The sequence below is a fragment of the Eptatretus burgeri genome, chromosome 9 (genome assembly GCF_056783735.1).
Source record: "Eptatretus burgeri isolate ZD-2024b chromosome 9, Ebu_testis_v1, whole genome shotgun sequence".
Taxonomy (NCBI): domain Eukaryota; kingdom Metazoa; phylum Chordata; class Myxini; order Myxiniformes; family Myxinidae; genus Eptatretus; species Eptatretus burgeri.
Window position 1 is genome coordinate 75832709 of NC_140969.1, and position 18018 is coordinate 75850726.

At 44.5% G+C, this 18018-nt stretch overlaps 2 protein-coding genes across 4 annotated transcripts in view; both read right to left on the bottom strand.

Annotated features, from left to right (window-relative positions):
* The window catches only part of LOC147020381 (uncharacterized), a 37248-nt gene extending 35445 nt beyond the window's left edge, over positions 1 to 1803 (bottom strand). Inside the window, exon 1 of one of the 2 annotated variants that reach the window (XM_085895704.1) lies at positions 1708 to 1803. In XM_085895704.1, coding sequence (XP_085751830.1) covers positions 1708 to 1781 — 74 coding nt within the window. In that variant the 5' untranslated portion in view covers positions 1782 to 1803. The remainder of the gene's footprint in view (positions 1 to 1707) is intronic. The other variant, XM_085895705.1, reaches the window with a different exon arrangement.
* A 10574-nt stretch (positions 1804 to 12377) lies between these two features.
* The window catches only part of LOC147020382 (uncharacterized), a 38827-nt gene continuing 33186 nt past the window's right edge, over positions 12378 to 18018 (bottom strand). For both annotated transcript variants that reach the window (XR_015061807.1, XR_015061806.1), the window contains one exon: positions 12378 to 14064. The gene's annotated coding sequence lies outside the window, so the exon portion shown is untranslated. The remainder of the gene's footprint in view (positions 14065 to 18018) is intronic.

Here is an 18018-nt window from a genome sequence, read left to right on the forward strand (position 1 = left end):
GAAATCAATAAAATGACCAAACACCAAAATATCTGAATCAAAGTGAAAAAAGAAAACTAAATTGTTGGCCATGTCTCGCTCCAGAAACAGGTCTTTCCCTTCTGTGCACGAGGTCTTCAACTTTAACAGAATCATCTGAACTTCGGCTTCTTGGTCTGGACATCTACTCTAACCTCCATTGGGATAAGTACATTTCTGGTATTGTGAAGAGTGCTTCCAAGCGAGTTGGTCGTCTCTTTCGAGCACAGAGGTATTTACCTCCTGATGCTGTTTGTACCTGAATAAGACAACTATTCCTCCCCTCATGAAGTACTGTTGCCATACACGGGCTGGAGCACCAACCTGCCACTTATCTTAACTTGACAGGCTCCAGAAACAAATAGTTAACCGGGTTGGTGTGGAGATGGATTCAACTCTTCAAATGCTCTCTCACCACAGGTTAGTTGCCTCAGTATGTTTGTTCTACAGATATTTTCATGGTAAATGTTCTGCTGGACTTTCTAGCTTGGTTGCTCCTGTACAAATGCTTGGATGCGAGACTTGGTTTGCCATCTCTGTACACCCATGCACTAAAGCTGATCCAATTAGAGAACGAAAGGCTGTGCAGATAGTTTTATCCCTCGTGCTGTCTCGCTTTGGAATTCACTACCTGTAACATGCTTCCCATTCTGCTACGATCAACCCAACATTAAGAGGAATGTCTATTCCTACTTCTTACATCTCAGAGGCTGCATCACATTTCACTTGACTTCTGCTACTTCCTGTGTCTGATGCTTTTTGTTATTTTTCTCCTTCTTATATTTTGTTTTGCTTTATCCTTAGCCTCATCTATATCTAGCCATCCCTTTGCCCCTTATCGAGAATGTATTTAGGCCTTGATTGGGGTGACTTGCATTTTTTTAAAAACAAACAAAAATGCATGTCCAGAACACCCCCTTCCCTTCCCCACCACCCATCTCTCTAAAACCCATTCTCCTCGCTCCATCCATCCTTCCACAGTGTATAGCAACATGTGCTGAGACCTTGCTCTCTCCCTTGCTCCCCTCTACCCCACTTTCTAGCTTTCTTTTCCTCACCCCTTCCTCGCTCCCCTCCCCCCCTCGCTTCCCGTCCCCAATCACGCGCCCTGCTCGCTTCCAATCCCCTACCACCCCTTCCAACCTTCCCCTCCCCTACCAACCCCCTCCTAGCTTCCCCTCCCCAACCACCACCACTCCTCGCTTACCCCTCCCAACAACCCCTTCCCAGCTTCCTCTCCCCAACCAACCCCTCCTAGCTTCCCTTCCCCAACCACCCCCATCCTCGCTCCCCTCCTCTACCACCCCCACCTCCTCGCTCCCTTCCCCTCCCACATCCTCACTCCCCTCCCAGATCCTTGCTCCCACTCCCATACCACCCCCTCCTTCACCCCTCCCACCTCCTCACTACCCCTCTCCCAGCCCCCCTTCCCCCCCTCCTCACTCCCTTCCCCTTCCACCCCCTACTGTTAATATTCCCATCAGCGAAGCAATGGGTTGTATTTGCTCGTGATAAATTAATAAATAAATAAATTGTTGGTTCAAGCACCAAACAGTAATTAATACCCAAAGTAAGTATTGCAACTGATAATCGTTTTGAAATGAAATCCTTCAATACCACAACTTGCCAATAATTGAAGCGAACAACGCAGAATTGTTATTCAACAACAGCAAAGGTTCAAAAGCTTACCGGAGAGAAGACAGTTTTTCTCGACAATGGGGAAGACAATTCAGAATTTGCATTCCGGTCAAACAAGAAATCATGTAGGGTGTGGTAGATTCATTTCCAAGAATGGAATTTAAAAATTTCCTCTCTTGGAAGACATATGCGGTGGAAGAAATTAAAGCTTTGCTGCTGCACTGCCTGAATGTGGCCTGTAATATATGTTATTACTCGATCTTGGGGCTATTATGGCTCACCCATTGTGGATGATATAAACAAATCTTGTATAAGCAGCTAAACCCGTGTCCTGGGAGTGGAACTTATGACGCACCCTTTGGAGGTATTGGAGGTAACGCTCACCTCCAAGTTGTCTCGACTGGGTTCGAATCCTGACCCAGCTATATAAACTGTCATCCCAGTGTTTCACAGGCAGGGCGATTCATCAATGTGTGTGCCCTCCCTCAGATGGATATTAAAAGAGAGTCCCGTCTGCCAGCATTCGTTGGTGGACATTGAAGATCCCATGGTGTATTTCATGAAAAGTAGGTGAGCCATCGCCGGTACCATGGCCGAATTCCAAATTCCTGCCCGAACCAGAGGAACGTCAGGCCAGGCCTGGCTATCTGGTTCGTGAAGACTCAGGCTAAGATTCCCCCGGCCGATTCCACAAGAAAGGTGGTGTAATGGGGTGCGTTAAAAAAGAAGATTGGTAGAATGAGCAAGGAGAGACAATAAATAAAATAAAAAAACAGGGTGGAAACCATTGGGACATTTGGATCATTATTTTTGTTCACTTGCAATACACATGTGTTGCTGTTAACTCTCTCAAATGGTTGAAACAGCGAATTATGATGTTATCTGCTGCTCTCGTATGCAATCTGTGTGAGATTGGTGCCTGGTGGTAGAAATAACCGTGGACTCACTGGATTTGGGCCTATGAAACCTTCATTATCATGCTCGGCTTGGAAGACATGAGCGAAGCAAGAAAATAAAGCAAATACTGCTCCACTACCTGGGTGTGGAAGACCAGCGGATATTTGGGACACCTGGCACTTTGTCCGAAACATTCGTTTCGACCATGAACCTTCTGGAAACACTTCTCAGCCCAACATAGTGTTCTTCTCCAATTGTTTCTCTTTAGACAGCATCAACGGCTGGGTGAGTCAGTACACCGGCTGTTACATTGCAAACGTAAGGGGCTGAGCTTGCTCCTGCAAATTTGATGCCCTGCAAGATAAGATGATTCGGGACTTGTTCATCAAAAACACGTCAAGTGCTCCCCTCTCTGTTTGCGAGAGATTTTACAAGAACCAGACGATTTATCCCTTTCAAAAGCTCTGAAAATTGCATTTCAAGTTGAATCCATTGACGACTGTGCATTTCAACTTTGCAGATGCCCCCCATAACCACAATGAAGGAAGCACAGATTTTTCAGCAGCCCAATAGCCTCGCTAACGCAGACTCCGGCCGAACGGTGCAGCAAATGCAACAGTAGCAAGCACCCCCCCCCCCCCCGAGTGCTGTGGGAATTGTGGCTAAGCTTTCCATGCCACAAGAATACCGAATAGTTCTCCATGTGTGCAGATGTGCAGGTGCTGTCACAAACTAAATCATTTTTCAAGTGTGTCGCTCTGCCCCTGCCATGATGCCAGCACCAGAAAGGCATCAACAACCTCACACAACATCCACCATTGCTCATAATGTGTGTTCCAGAGGTTTTCAAGACGTGTGTGTGTGTGTGTGTGTGTGTGTGTGTGTGTGTGTGTGTGTGTGTGTGTGTGTGTGTGTGTGTGTGTGTGTGTGTGTGTGTGTGTGTGTGTACAGACACCTCTGCAATTGGACACAGGGGCTACAGTATCTCTGCTCAACTTGGACACATATAAATGCTTTTCACCCATCAGCTGCTTCAGCACCCCCACTCTGGGTAAGACTGCTCCAAAATCGACATTGTGGGCACCAAGCATCTGACTGCATTCTCATTCCACATCACCCTCTCTGGTGCAAACTTCCTAAGCATTGACCGCTTCACGGAGATTGGTTTCTTTCTCCCTGATGGATGCCAGTGGGTCAGCATTTCTGCCGGTTGCCTACCCATGGCAACAGAAATGGCCCATGGTATTTAATGGACTGGGCTGCCTCACTGCCTGAACCCACCAGTCCCTGCTGAACTCTACGGTGACTCTGTTCATCCAGCCACTGCGACACATTCCATTCGCTCTCCGTGACGAATTGTCTGCTGAACTCAAGCTCCTGTTGGAAGCTGGAATATTCAAACCAAAGTATTCCCTTGAATTTCCAACTTGGTCATTTCCAGGAAAAAGTCCGGAGGGCTGTGTATCTGTGTGGATCTTCATGCAGCAAACAGTGCCATCATCGAACACAAATACCCCCTGCCCACACCTGAGGAACTGACCATCCTGTTCTATGGCTCCACATTTTTTTCAAAGCTGGACCTATGCCAGTGATATCTCCAGGTGCCCCTCCAACCCGCTAGCAGGGACCTCCTGGCATATATCACTCACACTGGAGTATTCTGCGACACGAGGATGCCTTTTAGACTCAATGACTCAAAGCTGCTTTCAGAAAGTGATGTCCCCAGTTCATGCAGGGATTCCAGGAGTGGCCATTGACTGATATGACATTGTTGTACATGGGCCTGACACATCTATCCACAACAAGAACCTGCACAGGGTGTTTGAGGCACCCACCAAACACAACCTCACCTTGAATGGTGAAAAGCGTTTACTGTGCTGGACGTCGAGTTTGTGGGATTTTGTCTGTCAGTTCGTACCATCTCCCTGCCTCAGTCCAACATTGAAGTCATCCATCACATCTCAGCAGCCAATGTTTTCTTTCCTTGGCATGACAGCCTATTGCCTGCGGTCCCAGCCCCGATACTCCGCCATGGCAGAACCACTCCACCAACTGCTCTAAGAGGACGAGCCCTGGGTTTGAATGTGAGTTTTGAAGATGAGCCCTGGCCTGTGCTGAGGATTTCAACCTCTTAAAATCTCAGCTTACCACACCACCTTTCCTGGATCAGCTCAACTTCGCTAATCCAAAACCTCGTCACGTGTGATGCGTCAGCTGTTGCCATGGTGGCTGTGCTCTCGCAGTTGCAGAATGGCGTGGAGAAGCCCATCGCATTTGCCTCCCGGGCCCTGACCTCCACTGAACAGAGGTATTCTGTGGGTGAACGTCGACTCTCCCTCACATTACCGAGGAACCCGACACGAGATCCGGTCCCCACCAAAAACAAGGCTCTCATCACCGTCTTCCTTTGAGCGACTGATTTACGCTCAATGAAGAAGTTTGCCGGACCTGAGCTTTTTGGCGCTGGACAAGTCATTTTAAATCAGTGAAGCCATTTTAGTTGGGTTGTCGGGGTTTCAAGGTTTAGATCCCTCAGAGGCCGAAACTATGACCATTGTTTGGCATGGTGCTCATCGGGGATAGAGAAGGCCTTAACCACTTTGGGAGGTTCCAACCCATCGGTACTCTCCTGCCGTGGTCTGCCCCTCTTCTTCGTTCAATTACCCGACCAAGATGAACCCTCGTCATCATCACGAGAAACGTTGATCATCCTTAATCACATCCTCCCAACACCCCGGAAGATAAACTTGGCCAAATGAGCGAAAAGTCCACCGTAATACAAGCTAAACAGGATAAAGAAGACCAGACAAAGCCGATACACCCTCGACACTCAAAACTGTCCGATAATGGCGTCCACGCGAACTCGCTCGACTGACTTGACTCCTGTCCTCTCCAATTTCACAGAATGAACACGAGATGTAAGGAATGAATGAGGAATGAATGAATTAATGAATTCCCACCTGCTGTTCCTTCGTCTGCCATTAAATTATTGGGTTTTGGAAATAGCTCTCCCCGAATAACGTCTAAAGTACTCCATGAGAGGGGTCCATCTCCGAACGGTGCACTTGGAGGTGAAAGTGACATTTCAATCATTTGTCAGATTTTACTAAGACAACGGAACCAACGTTTATTTATGGATGTACTGCACTTCATTTACATTATCACCTAACATTGTTTGAAGGTCAATATTTAATTTTATTTTCAAAAACGACAGCAGCTGTGTGAAGAATCATTTACATCGCTGTCTACTGTTTTGCCATGGCTTACAAACATCGGCTTGGTACATCCATCCATTCATACATCCCTTTACTCCATCCATCCCTTCCTTCACTCCATCCATTCCCTCCATCCCATTCCTTCTATTCATCCATCCATCCATCCCTTCACTCCATCCATTCCCCCCATCCACCCTTTCCATCCATCCATCCATTCATCCATCCATCCATCCCTTCTCTCTATCTCTTTACTCCATCCATCCCTTCCTTCACTCCATCCATTCCCTCCATCCCATTCCTTCTATTCATCCATCCATCCATCCCTTCACTCCATCCATTCCCTCCATCCACTCCTTCCATCCATTCCCTCCATCCCATTCCATCCATCCCTTCTCTCTATCTCTTTACTCCATCCATCCCTTCCTTCACTCCATCCATTCCCTCCATCCCATTCCTTCTATTCATCCATCCATCCATCCCTTCACTCCATCCATTCCCTCCATCCACCACTTCCATCTATCCATCCATTCATCCATCCATCCATCCATCCCTTCTCTCTATCTCTTTACTCCATCCATCCCTTCCTTCACTCCATCCATTCCCTCCATCCCATTCCTTCTATTCATCCATCCATCCATCGCTTCACTCCATCCACCCCTTCCATCCATTCATCCATCCATCCATCCATCCATCCATCCATCCATCCCTTCTCTCTATCTCTTTACTCCATCCAGCTTACAAACACCGGTTGATTGGCACTGCACGACACCGCATGTCAATCGATATACTATATTTTTGATTGTGTTGAGCAGAGGGACAGGACAGAGGGACATTGCGGGTACTTTTCGCGTGTATCGCCATGGCTTACAAACAAACATCCAAGTAAACGAACATCTCTCCGGAGAGCCTTTTTACAATGTGAAAAATGAAACTAAACCCAGAGGATGAGGATTAAAATCAATGATATTTATTTCATTTCCGAGGTAACAGCCATTGTCAATCACTAATCTGAGATGTTTGCACTTTTAAAAGAAGACATGTCTATGCATGTGTGGTATTGCTGCAACGTGTCACGGAGTGCTCACTTTTTCCATGCGAAGTTGTCTTAATGAAGTTTTGTTTGCACCTGATACAATACTGATAAAGGTACAGTACCTGTAGAAAGTCTGCACCCCTTTCAAAATTTTCACCTTTTGTTGCCTTGTATCTTGGAATTAAATTCCATTAAACCAGACGTTTTACACCTTTATTTACACATCGTAACCCTCAACTTCCAAGTGAAAAACAACTTTTAGAAATTTCAGAAAATTATTATCGCATGTGTGTAAATGAAACAGAAGGCACGAACACTGGGGTCTCCGGGCGTTTGTAAGCATTGTGATGTATGAGCGATGTGTCGGCGATGAAGATCAGCCATTCGATGACATGAGTGAGGAAAGTGAAAAAAAAATTTGAGTGTTTCATCGTTAAGAAACCACTGCAGCCTGTTCAAAGTCAAGACATTGTTGTTACACAAGAACAGTCAGGAGAATTGCCTACAGCTGAGAGAATTTATCAAGGAGGTGAGAAAGGTCTTTTGCAGAAGATCCAGGTTGGTGTGGAAGAAGTAAAGGAACAGAAAGGAAATCTAAGAGAAGATCAGGCTCCCGGTCCAGATGATATACACCCGAGAGTATTGAGGCAGGTAGTTGAGCAGGTAAGCGACAGATGAACGGATATTTTCAATAGCTCAGTCGAGTCAGGACATGTGCGGGAGGATTGGAGAATAACAAATGTAACACCATCGATACGAATAAAAGTGTGTGTGTGTGTGTGTGTGTGTGTGTGTGTGTGTGTGTGTGTGTGTGTGTGTGTGTGTGTGTGTGTGTGTGTGTGTGTGTGTGTGTGTGTGTGTGTGTGTGTGTGTGTGTGTATGTGTGTGTGTGTGTGTGTGAGAGTGTAAGTGTTGTTGTTGATTGGTGTCAACATCTGCAGGTTTCAGAATGTAAAATGGAGTTCGCTCAGGGTGGGCTCAAAGTATCTTCCTTCATTTCGGCAAGGGGTCACGGATTCATGGACCAAGCTGTGAAGTTTTCTGTTTTCAAAGTTTTGTGCCTTTAGGATCGTCTCTGAGCCCTGGGAAGCTTCCAGCTGAAGTTCGTTGTTTATTATACATTGTCGAGGCTCGTATGAGAGCTAATGCACAGAAGGGGGGGCATGAGATGAGGGTCGGGAGAGGGGAGAACAAAACAGTGAGGAACAGAGACATGAGGAGATCAGTAGAAGGGAGAAGGATGGGGCGGGGAACTTGTGGTGTGCAACATGGACATTACAGGGACTTTCAGGAAGGAATGCAGGGAATTTGAAGGAGTTGGGTGTGGGGTGGATTAATGGGGTAGAAAACATCAATATTTTGGATGTGGGAAGATAACAGGTGGTGGTGAACAGCTGTTTTTAAGGCCTGGGGAGAAGAATGGGATTGAAGAGAGTGAGGGAGTTTATTCCAAAGGTGGTGAAAAAGAGGAATGAAAGCGTGAACGTGAGCAGCGATTTGTGATTTTGGTAGTTTTACCAGAAGGCGGTTGTTGGCGGACGTTGAGCGCCCTGCCGAAATATGGTGGGGACATATTGCAGACAAAGCAGGGGGACGAGACCAGAGAGGAGACGGAAAAAGACAAAGACCACTGACCTGCCTGCGGAGAGAGTGTGGGAGGACCAAAGACTCAGCCTCATCATGGGAGATACCAATGATCCAAAATGCATTGGTGTCCACAGCATGAAGCCAAGAAAGGTGAGAGGCAGGAGCATCAGTCCAGAGCGGAAGGCAGCACTCCATCCGGCTGTGGACGAAAGCTTTGTACGTGGTCAGAAGCTCAGGTGGGTCAAGGAAGGACATTGCATGATGGAGGATTCCCAGACGGCAACTGGCTTTGGAAGCCAGGTTGGAAATGTGGCTTTCCCAGGAAAGATTATGGCAGATTGTGAGACCTAGAAGCTTGAAATAAAGGACTTCTTCCAGTGGATTGTTGCGAAATTGGATGGGGGGGGGATTGGGGTTTCCAAATGGTCCTTTCGAAGAGACATCGTGAGAGTTTGCCATTTGTGAAGATTAAATAAGCAAAGTCATGTCAGGATTACTTCCAATCACAAGCAAAGTCATGGAATCCATCATAGCAGTTGACATCAAATCCTTCCTCTTCTCCAATGGCTTGATGATAGGCCATCAGTTTGGATCACCACCTGGTCACTTCACCCTTGATGTGCTGCTTCTGCTCTCTCAACAATTGATAGAGGCCCTTAATCTATGACATGAGTTCAGGTCCGTCTTTCTTGGTATATCTCAAGCACTTTATGCCACCCCATCCTGCTCTCCAAACTATCAGCCTACAACATCCAAGGTTATTTTTTACATGACTCCACACTTGCTGTGACATCCCTTATCCTTCTTCTTGCTATGCTTGAGCATGTATCCAGCTTGTTTACCACTGTCGTCTTCCTCTCCCATCCCCTTCGTCCCATTCTTCCCCTCACCTATTCTACTTCAAAGTGTCCCTCTCCAGTTCTGTTGGTGTGTTTCCCCCCTTTCCACTCTGTTCTTTCTGTCATGTGCATGTTCTCACAAGCTTGAACTTTGTGTGTAAAAGAAAGAAAAGAATCACTGACAATCTGCACTGTCCAGCACAGAACTTTGGCTTTCACTCAACTTCATGAAATACTCTGGAAAATCTTAAAATGGTACTTCAGGACCATGGTCAACAAGCTACAATCAATGTTTGAATTTTAAATTGCTCTCAGAAAGAACATTCAAATGGAAAATGTCAAAGTAGTGGGACCTGATGAGATACCAGTAGAAGTATAGATCTGTCTCAGTGAATATGGGGTTCAGGTCTTGAATAAACTATTCAACTGTGTTCCGAGAAGCAAAGTATTTTGGTACCAATATTTAAAGGAAATGGGGACATCCAAGAATTCAAATCCACCGTGGAAGTAAACTCTGACCACATACCTTTAAGATATGGGAGAGAGTTATAGATCAGAGATCAAGAAAAGTAGTGGAAATCCATGAAGATCAATTCAGATTCCTTCCCAGAAGACGCACCACAGATGCTATTTTGGATTTGAGACAAGTAATGTTGAAATACCGGCTAGGTCAAAGTAAAGGCCCGGTCACACCTTGACGTTTTAGCCAACTTATGCCGATTTTTGAATTTTTTTTCTAAAACGCTGGCACACGTTAAATACGTTATGGGTAAGTTTTGATAACATTGAGAGCACGCTGAAAAACACTGCCATACGTCGTTGGACGCTGGCTTTAAACGTTGTACTTTTTGGTTGTCCTCAAACTTTTTCATGCTTGAAATTTCACGACGTATGCCGGCGTATGATTCACACGTTCCGCTACACTGGCCACAAGTTGTATGCACGGTCTGCGATCGTTGACAGACGTCAACACATGCTACTTGTAAGTTAATCATAAGTTGAGACATGCCGAGGTAATGTTTAGCGTACCCAAAACTTATTTCTAACCTATGATTAACGTGTTGTTGGCACGTTACGCGATCGTTGCCACACATCGACAGACGTTACTTTTAAGTTACTCATAGGCTGAAAGACGTCGGTATAATGGATCGTCCTTGCGTCAGCGTCCACGGCCTCGGCCAGGACACTTATTTGCACCATTCTTCAAACTTTTCTTCGGCATGACGAGGATGTTCACACTTCGATGTCTAGCTTGGCTATGATTCCAATTGTCCATCGGCAGCGTCTATTGAAAATAGTAGAGTTTGAGCGTTTTAACACGTTCAGAAGAAACGCTTCAAATTTCAAAACCCCAACGTCAAAAAACAAAGGCGAGTGACAGCAATTTAAATTGTTCATTGTAAACAATGAAAATTGTTGAGTGGTACCGTTTAAAAGTCGTTGAGTGTAAAAAAAATCCAATTGGTGAGCGCAAGCGTCTACTTTCAATAGTGGAGTTTGAGCGATTTAGCACGTTCAATAGAACGATTAAAATTTCCGAGTGCCAGCATCAAAAAACAAAGGCGAGTGACAGCAATTCAAATCGTTAATTGTAAACAATGAAAATAGCTGAGTGGTACCGTTTAAAAGTAGTTGAGTGTAAAAAAAAATCCAATTGTTGAGCGCAAGCGTATACTTTCAATCGTGGAGATGCAGCCATTTAAATCGTTGAGTGGCAGCCTATGAATAGCAAACCCCACGTCACCGGCAAAGATAAACTGCCGCACGATGTGGATAAGTTAGGCTATCATTGGGCATAGTTTGTGAACGCCGGCTTCACGATAATTATTCATTGGTATATCGTATGTATAAGTTATCAAAGCACTCTATGCACATTATTAGTTCATTGTGCATTTGTCCAACCCGTTATGAATAGACCTAAATCGTAAAAACAAGCTATAGCTCATTGATGAAAAAGCCCCATAAAAGATTAGCCATGAAGAACTTCGAACAATGGTGAAAACATGTCTCCTACACGTGGACACGCGGACGCAAGGACGATGCATCATAACCCACACCCTCCCCCTCACACTCACCTACTACTGCCAACATGAACAAACTACGACTAATAGTAATACTAATACTGATACTGATACTGATACTGTTACTGCTGACATGGACATCGACTCAAAAAAGACTCGAAAACACTATTGGGTTCCCCTTTTATGAGCAGCATTTTTATATACCAATTCCCAAAACCGCTGGGAACACGTCTTTATATGGCAGTTGTAAGCTAGAAACACGTTCATTTATTTTTTTTTTTGTCGACCGGAAGACATCATTGGAATACGTCTACATACGTCGATGTGTGTTGGGTCTACGTAAAGAATTGGTTCAAAGCACGTCAAACATCAGTTAGAATAAGTTTCGTGTAGAGAAGACATTACCGCGACGTGTTTCGACTTATGAGTAGCTTATAAGTAGCCTTTGTGGACGTGTGTAAGCGTCCACATATCGTGTGTAAAACTTATCCCCATGGCATGCGGAACGTGTGTCATACGCCGAGTACGTCCAAAAATTTTGAACATGTTTAAAATTTCTTGACATACTCTACTTACTACGACGTATGATAGCGTACTTTCGCATTGTACTCACGTATACCAAACTTACTCATACCGTATTTGACGTGCCCCAACGTTTTAGACACATTTTTCTTAGGTCTGCATACGGTGGCAAGATCGCCAAGGTGTGACCGCGATGTTGTCACTTCCATTTCTACGGCAGTTATGATTCGAATCGTTGTGCGTCAGCCTTTTAATAGGCTACGTCACGACATCGTCGGCGATGCGTGCAGCGCGCTATGCCTAAGTTAGACTATCGTTGGGCATTGGTTGTGTAGGCCGACAACAGATTCAGCATTCGTTGGTATAAGTTATCTATAACACAATGAAACGTTCTGTGTCCGTTACCAATGCGTTATACATAAGACCAAGTCGCTATGAATACGTCCGAATCTTTAAAAAAAACATCAAAAGTTCAACGTAAGCCAGCGTTTTACATACATTTTAATACGTTGCCATCGCTGGCTAAAATTTCAAGGTGTGACCGGGCCTTTATTCTAGCATGGCATTGCAACACAAATCCTTCAACAACGTGTATTTTCAGCAGAGATTCTCAGGGTTCATGAAACTTTTCTGCAAACCCTTTATGCATTTAAATTCCTCTTCGATTACAGTTGTAACCTTTCAGGAATGGATGATTAATATTACCTTGGCAACCAGGGCCGGATTTACTTGCTTGTGGGCCTGAGGCCAAACCTAATCTTTTCAAGCAATCCCATCTATATGTGGAGGTTGAGAAGAAGTTATATAAGGCTTGTAAAAACTGAAATATGAAACAGGCGCAAGGCAACTGCTGGCAGCTGATGTTCCTTCAAGGTTCAAGGAGTGACCTGCACAAGGGACATAATATGCCAGGGGATTCATAATCTTTATTATGGCTTGCAGACCAGTGTAAATGCCAGACATATTGGCAGCATTGTCATAACTCTGGCCTCTCATGTCACACAAATCAAGACCAACATCTTCGATTAATTGTGCAACAGTTGAGGTTATGCTCTCTGCACCATGGTCATGCATGTCGATGAACTTCAGAAATCGCTTAACAGGTTTACCGTCAGGTTTTACATAACGAACTATCAATGTAATTTGGCCAGTATGACTAACATACGGTGAGGAATCACCACTAACTGAATAATATTTGGCTTGTTTCACTTTACTTATAATAACTGAGTGAATTTCTTCAGCCATTGGATTGATCATATCATCAGAAATCGTTTTTGAGAGATCTGAAGTCTTTCCACTACCTACAGCACCATACTTACCCAGATGCTGTGCAAGAAGAGGGTCAAATTTTGCTAAGAGTTCGAGTACTCCAAGGTAATTACCATTTTGCTGGAGCCAGTTCTTTCATCGCTACCTCTGAGAGGAAGACCTCTTGATGTCAAAAATTTTAGTCTTTCAACTATGCGCAACAGAACTTCTCTCCAATAATTTCTCTCTACTTCTACTTGCAAAGCCAAAGTGGAATCAATTCGACTTGCTGCAACCACCCTTACACCCCAAGCAGTAACTGAGTTTTATGCTCTGTACTACTTTCATGTTCAGCAACTCGATGCTGGCAGTTTTTCCAGTGACTAAACCCACTTGTAAACAATGAGACTTGCTTGCTGAACAGCTTGCATGGAACACAAAATACATCGCCAGTTTTTGGAGAATACACAAGCCAGTCCGTTTTAACTTTTTCATCATTTGCCATTTTACGTGTAAACAAGGATATGGGCACATAACGAACTCCTTCCTTTTCACCCTCACCCATACTTCTTGCGGATTTTGAGAAGTCGCCTTGTTCACAGTTTTGAGGAAGAGGATGATTTACTAAATATTCAATCAATTTATCATCAATTATCTGCCAGTCAGCTGGATCGCTCGATATACACAAATCAGCAAAAATATCTTGTTCCACAGAATGTTTCTTATTGGTCAACTGAGATGAATCGGATGAAGCTTCAATCACAGGTGGTACGTCTATTTCCATTGCTGATTCACTCGATATCTGTGACTGTGACTCAGCTGACCTTGCTTCATCGTGGTCATCACCTGGGAGTTTACCGTCACTGGTACTAGGCTCTGAATCTTCTTTTGGTTTTGGTTTTTAAAAGGTTGTCAGCTTTGGAAGTGATTGGAGTTGTGCAGCTTTGGTTTCTTTTAACTTTCTCTTTTGGTAGCCACTCATATATTTCTTCTGGGATGACATAAATAATCTATCTCATGAGAATCCCCAAGACTCCAAGAATAATCTGCAAGCATAAAGAAATTATAAATTAGTTCAAGTCTAATAAAAGAGATACCAATATCACAAAATAAGAACATAAAAACACACGTAATATAAAAATGAAGTCCACCAAATACAACACGTAATGTATATAATCTACAGATAGATAGATAGATAGATAGATGGTGGGAAACTGGCATTTAAAAATGTACTGTTATATTTTTCGTTGCATTATTTTATTTTATTCATTTTACTATAGGGCCTACTAGCCTACTCCTTGGCCGATCAGAGAACCCATAAGTCCCCGGTGGGCCCCCAGTTACTGGTGGGCCCTAGGCCAATGGCCTATTAGAAAATCCGGCCCTGTTGATGTTGTAGTATTTGTAAGCATTAGTAAATGCCTGTAAATTAACGCGTTAAATTGACGGTTACATGTTATAACTTTCGTTTGGCACACATCAGTAAATTGTAATATGAACTGCTTGATGTCATGAGCTAATTTTGACTGTAGATGGCGGTATTGCATTGCAAACTACCTGGTAAGATTCAGGAAGGTGCTGGAACATTCTCAGATGAAACTTCCCGAAAGGAGTGGAATCACATTTGATGGAACGCACGGGATTGTTCTGTATCAAAATGGTATTACATTGGTTTGAATTTGCTTTTGGATATGAAGCAGGAGTTCCGGGGTGTGGGGTATTATGGGTATCTGGTCGCAGGAGCATGATGCCGTGATGATTCGGATGCTTGAATAAATGATCGTTCTCTTCAAACAATGTCTCTTCATATATCTTCTACATCAGAACTTTACATGATGGCAGCGGTTTTACAACACATATTGATTTGAGTCTATCAAGGCAACAAGCCGGTGTTTCCTGTGCCTTTCATAATCGGCTCATTCCATATCGACCCACTCAACTGCCGTTCACAATGGGGGACCTGGCGGGAACTTTGCACATGGACTGGACCGTGCCTAATGCAGCGGCGGCTTTTAAAATGTTTACCCAGTGACTGGAGCTGTACTTTTATTCGAGGCATTATGGAGAGCAACCAGGTGCCACTGAGCCTGCTTTAAGTTGGAGAGGAAGGCCTTAAATGGTAAAATACATGGATGGACCTTAATGGACGAACAGAGGCAGCAACCCACGTATATTTTCAATTGCTTCCGGAAAAAATGGAACCCTCATATAATTTCAGGATCTGCCAATTGGAGCTTCGTCACTGCAGCTAGAATCTCAGTGAGTCACAAGACGCCTTTATGAGCCGAAGCAAGCTTCTCTCCCAGAAGTGTGATTTCAGCTCCAAAAAAAGAAGATGACTGCTTAATTGAGCAGATAAATGCAAGTCCTAAAATCTCCGATTTCAGAAGGACCTTTTGAAAAAGCCAAAGACCTTTACTCTTAACAATACCTTGAAACTGGGGCACACATACAAAGCCTCCACCACATACCTCAAACAGTTGCATACCATAAATGACTTTGCTAGCAAAGCAGCTGACAACATAAGTATCTCCGCTGTTGGGCCAAGTCTCAGTAAGTGCAAAAGCTGTGGGAACTCACACCCTCCAGCACGTACCCAATGTCCTGCTCGCAACGACACATGCAGATTATATGCTAAGCTTGGCCATTGGGACAAGTGCTGTCTTACGTCCAATTTTCGACAAACCATGACCCTACCTCTCATCGAGTGCATACAGACCCCAAGCACCCAGTAGCTTCATACCCAACAACTATGGTCCAACAGGGGATGCTTTCTGGAACCACTGGACATCACATGATCGGGGTGATCTTCACAACAAAGAACAACAGCATACACCAGACCCTCGAGTTCCAGGCCAATACCCCTACTTAAGGTATTTGTGATCAGCATCATCTTCTTCGGTCATGCTTATGATGGACAAGGAAAACGGCCTGACCAGCAGAAGGTTCAAGATCTGAGAGCTATTCCAAAACCCGAGAACAAATGCTTAAAGTACTCCCCATGCCAGTGCACAACATGAAACAGCGTATGACACCTTTATCATGAAACAGCAACACAGGCATTGGTACAACACCAATGACACTGATGGCATTGCATCACAGTTTGATTTGTTGGTTTTCGACTCAATTAATACACCTGGTCGATGTAATGAGGCTTCCACTACACTTCATATCAGTTGATGCAACAGGCCAGATGTTCATTACCTTAAGGCCTAAGTCACATTTGCTCTATGGCGAGGATACGGCGGCCGTATGCCCTCTGAATTGACAGAAACGTGCGGCGGCCGCAGTGTCTGAGGTGGCCTCAGGGTGGCCCTACGCCATTTGGCTATATTTTACAGGCCGTAAGGTCGCCGTGGAATTATAACGCGGAGTTATAACTTTTTTCATTTCTATGTTCGCCGTAGAAATTCGACAAGCCGAAACAAAAGATTTGGTAAAAAAAAAAAAAAGGGCCCCCTGCGGTCCCCCTGCGGTCGCCTTGCGTCTGCCTTGAAAATTCTATGGCAGCCGCAGGAACGCCCTAAGGTCACCGTGCGACATCAAATCAAAGACCGTACGACACCCCCACGTTTTCGGTCTCCACAAATTAGAAATACGCTGTGCGGCTCCCCGAAAAATAAAAATATATGTGACTGCTACATTGTGTGACCGTGGAAATACTGCGGCCGCCGTATAATTGCAAGTGGCCATAGACTTTGGAGACCCCATGGCCGCCGTGGCAAATGTGACCTAGGTCTAAGCTGAAGGTGGACACAGGTGCTCAAGGAAATACTTCACCCATTTGCACTTTTCGACACGTTTCCCAAAATGCTGGATTCAAATGGTAAACCCTACATTGGTTCTCTTCAAGCAGCAGAGAGCGTTTTAACTGCATACAATGGAACCCACATCAAGTGTTTTGGCTCTCTAGACATTGTTTGTAGTTACAAGGGATCAAGTGGTGGACCAGCACACATTTCTTTGTTGTGCATGTCAGCGGTCCTGTGGTTCTAGGCCTTCCATCGTGTGAGCATCTTCATGGTGTTATGTTGTATTGTTCAGTGAACAGCGAACAACCACAGGTTTACAACAGCGTGAAAGAACTCATAGATGCCTACCCACAATAATTTGACAGCATCGGTGAATTTCATACAACGCACAGGCTTGTTGTAAACCCAAATGTCCCACCACGTAGAACCCCTATTGCTCTCAAGGATAAAATTCAATCAGAACTTGATGAAATGGTTCTACAGGGAGTCATATGGCAGATCAAATAGCCGACTGAGTGGGTCAGCTCTTTCAAGTATGTAAAAAGAAAAAGAAGGTAATATTCAGATTTGTTTGGACACAAAGCATTTCAATCGAGCCCTGATTTGTCAATATCACAAAATACCTTCAATGGAAAAGCTCAATCACAAATTTGCAGGAGTGAAATACTTCTCAAAACTTTATGCCAAGTCAGGGTACTGGTCTGTACGACTCGATGGAGATAGCCAACAACTTCATACATTTCAGACCCCAACGGGCCGGTATTGTTTGCAACGATTGCCCTTTGGACTGTGTGTAAGCCAGGACATTTTGCAGATGGAAATGGATTGTATTCTCCATGATTGTAAAGGTTTTGTTGGCATAGCGGATGACATTACTGTCTACGGCGCCACACAGGAGGAGCATTGCAGGCACCTTGAGGAGCTGATGGAAACAGTATGATGCGAAGGCCTCGTTTTCAATTCAAACAAATGCTACATCAAGAAGACCAGCATCACCTTCTTCGTTCATGCTTATGGTGGACAATGAATCCGGCCTGACCAGAAGAAGGTTCAATATCTGAGAGCTATTCCAAAACCCGAGAACAAAGCCGAGCTTCAACATTTCATTGGCTTCATGACATATTTGTCGCGCTTCATCAAGGACTTCAGTATGATATTTGCTACTCTCAGAGACCTTCTCACAAAAGATTCTGAATTCCTATGGGAGCCCCACCATCAAATTGTAGTTGATCATCTGTAAAAGGAGGT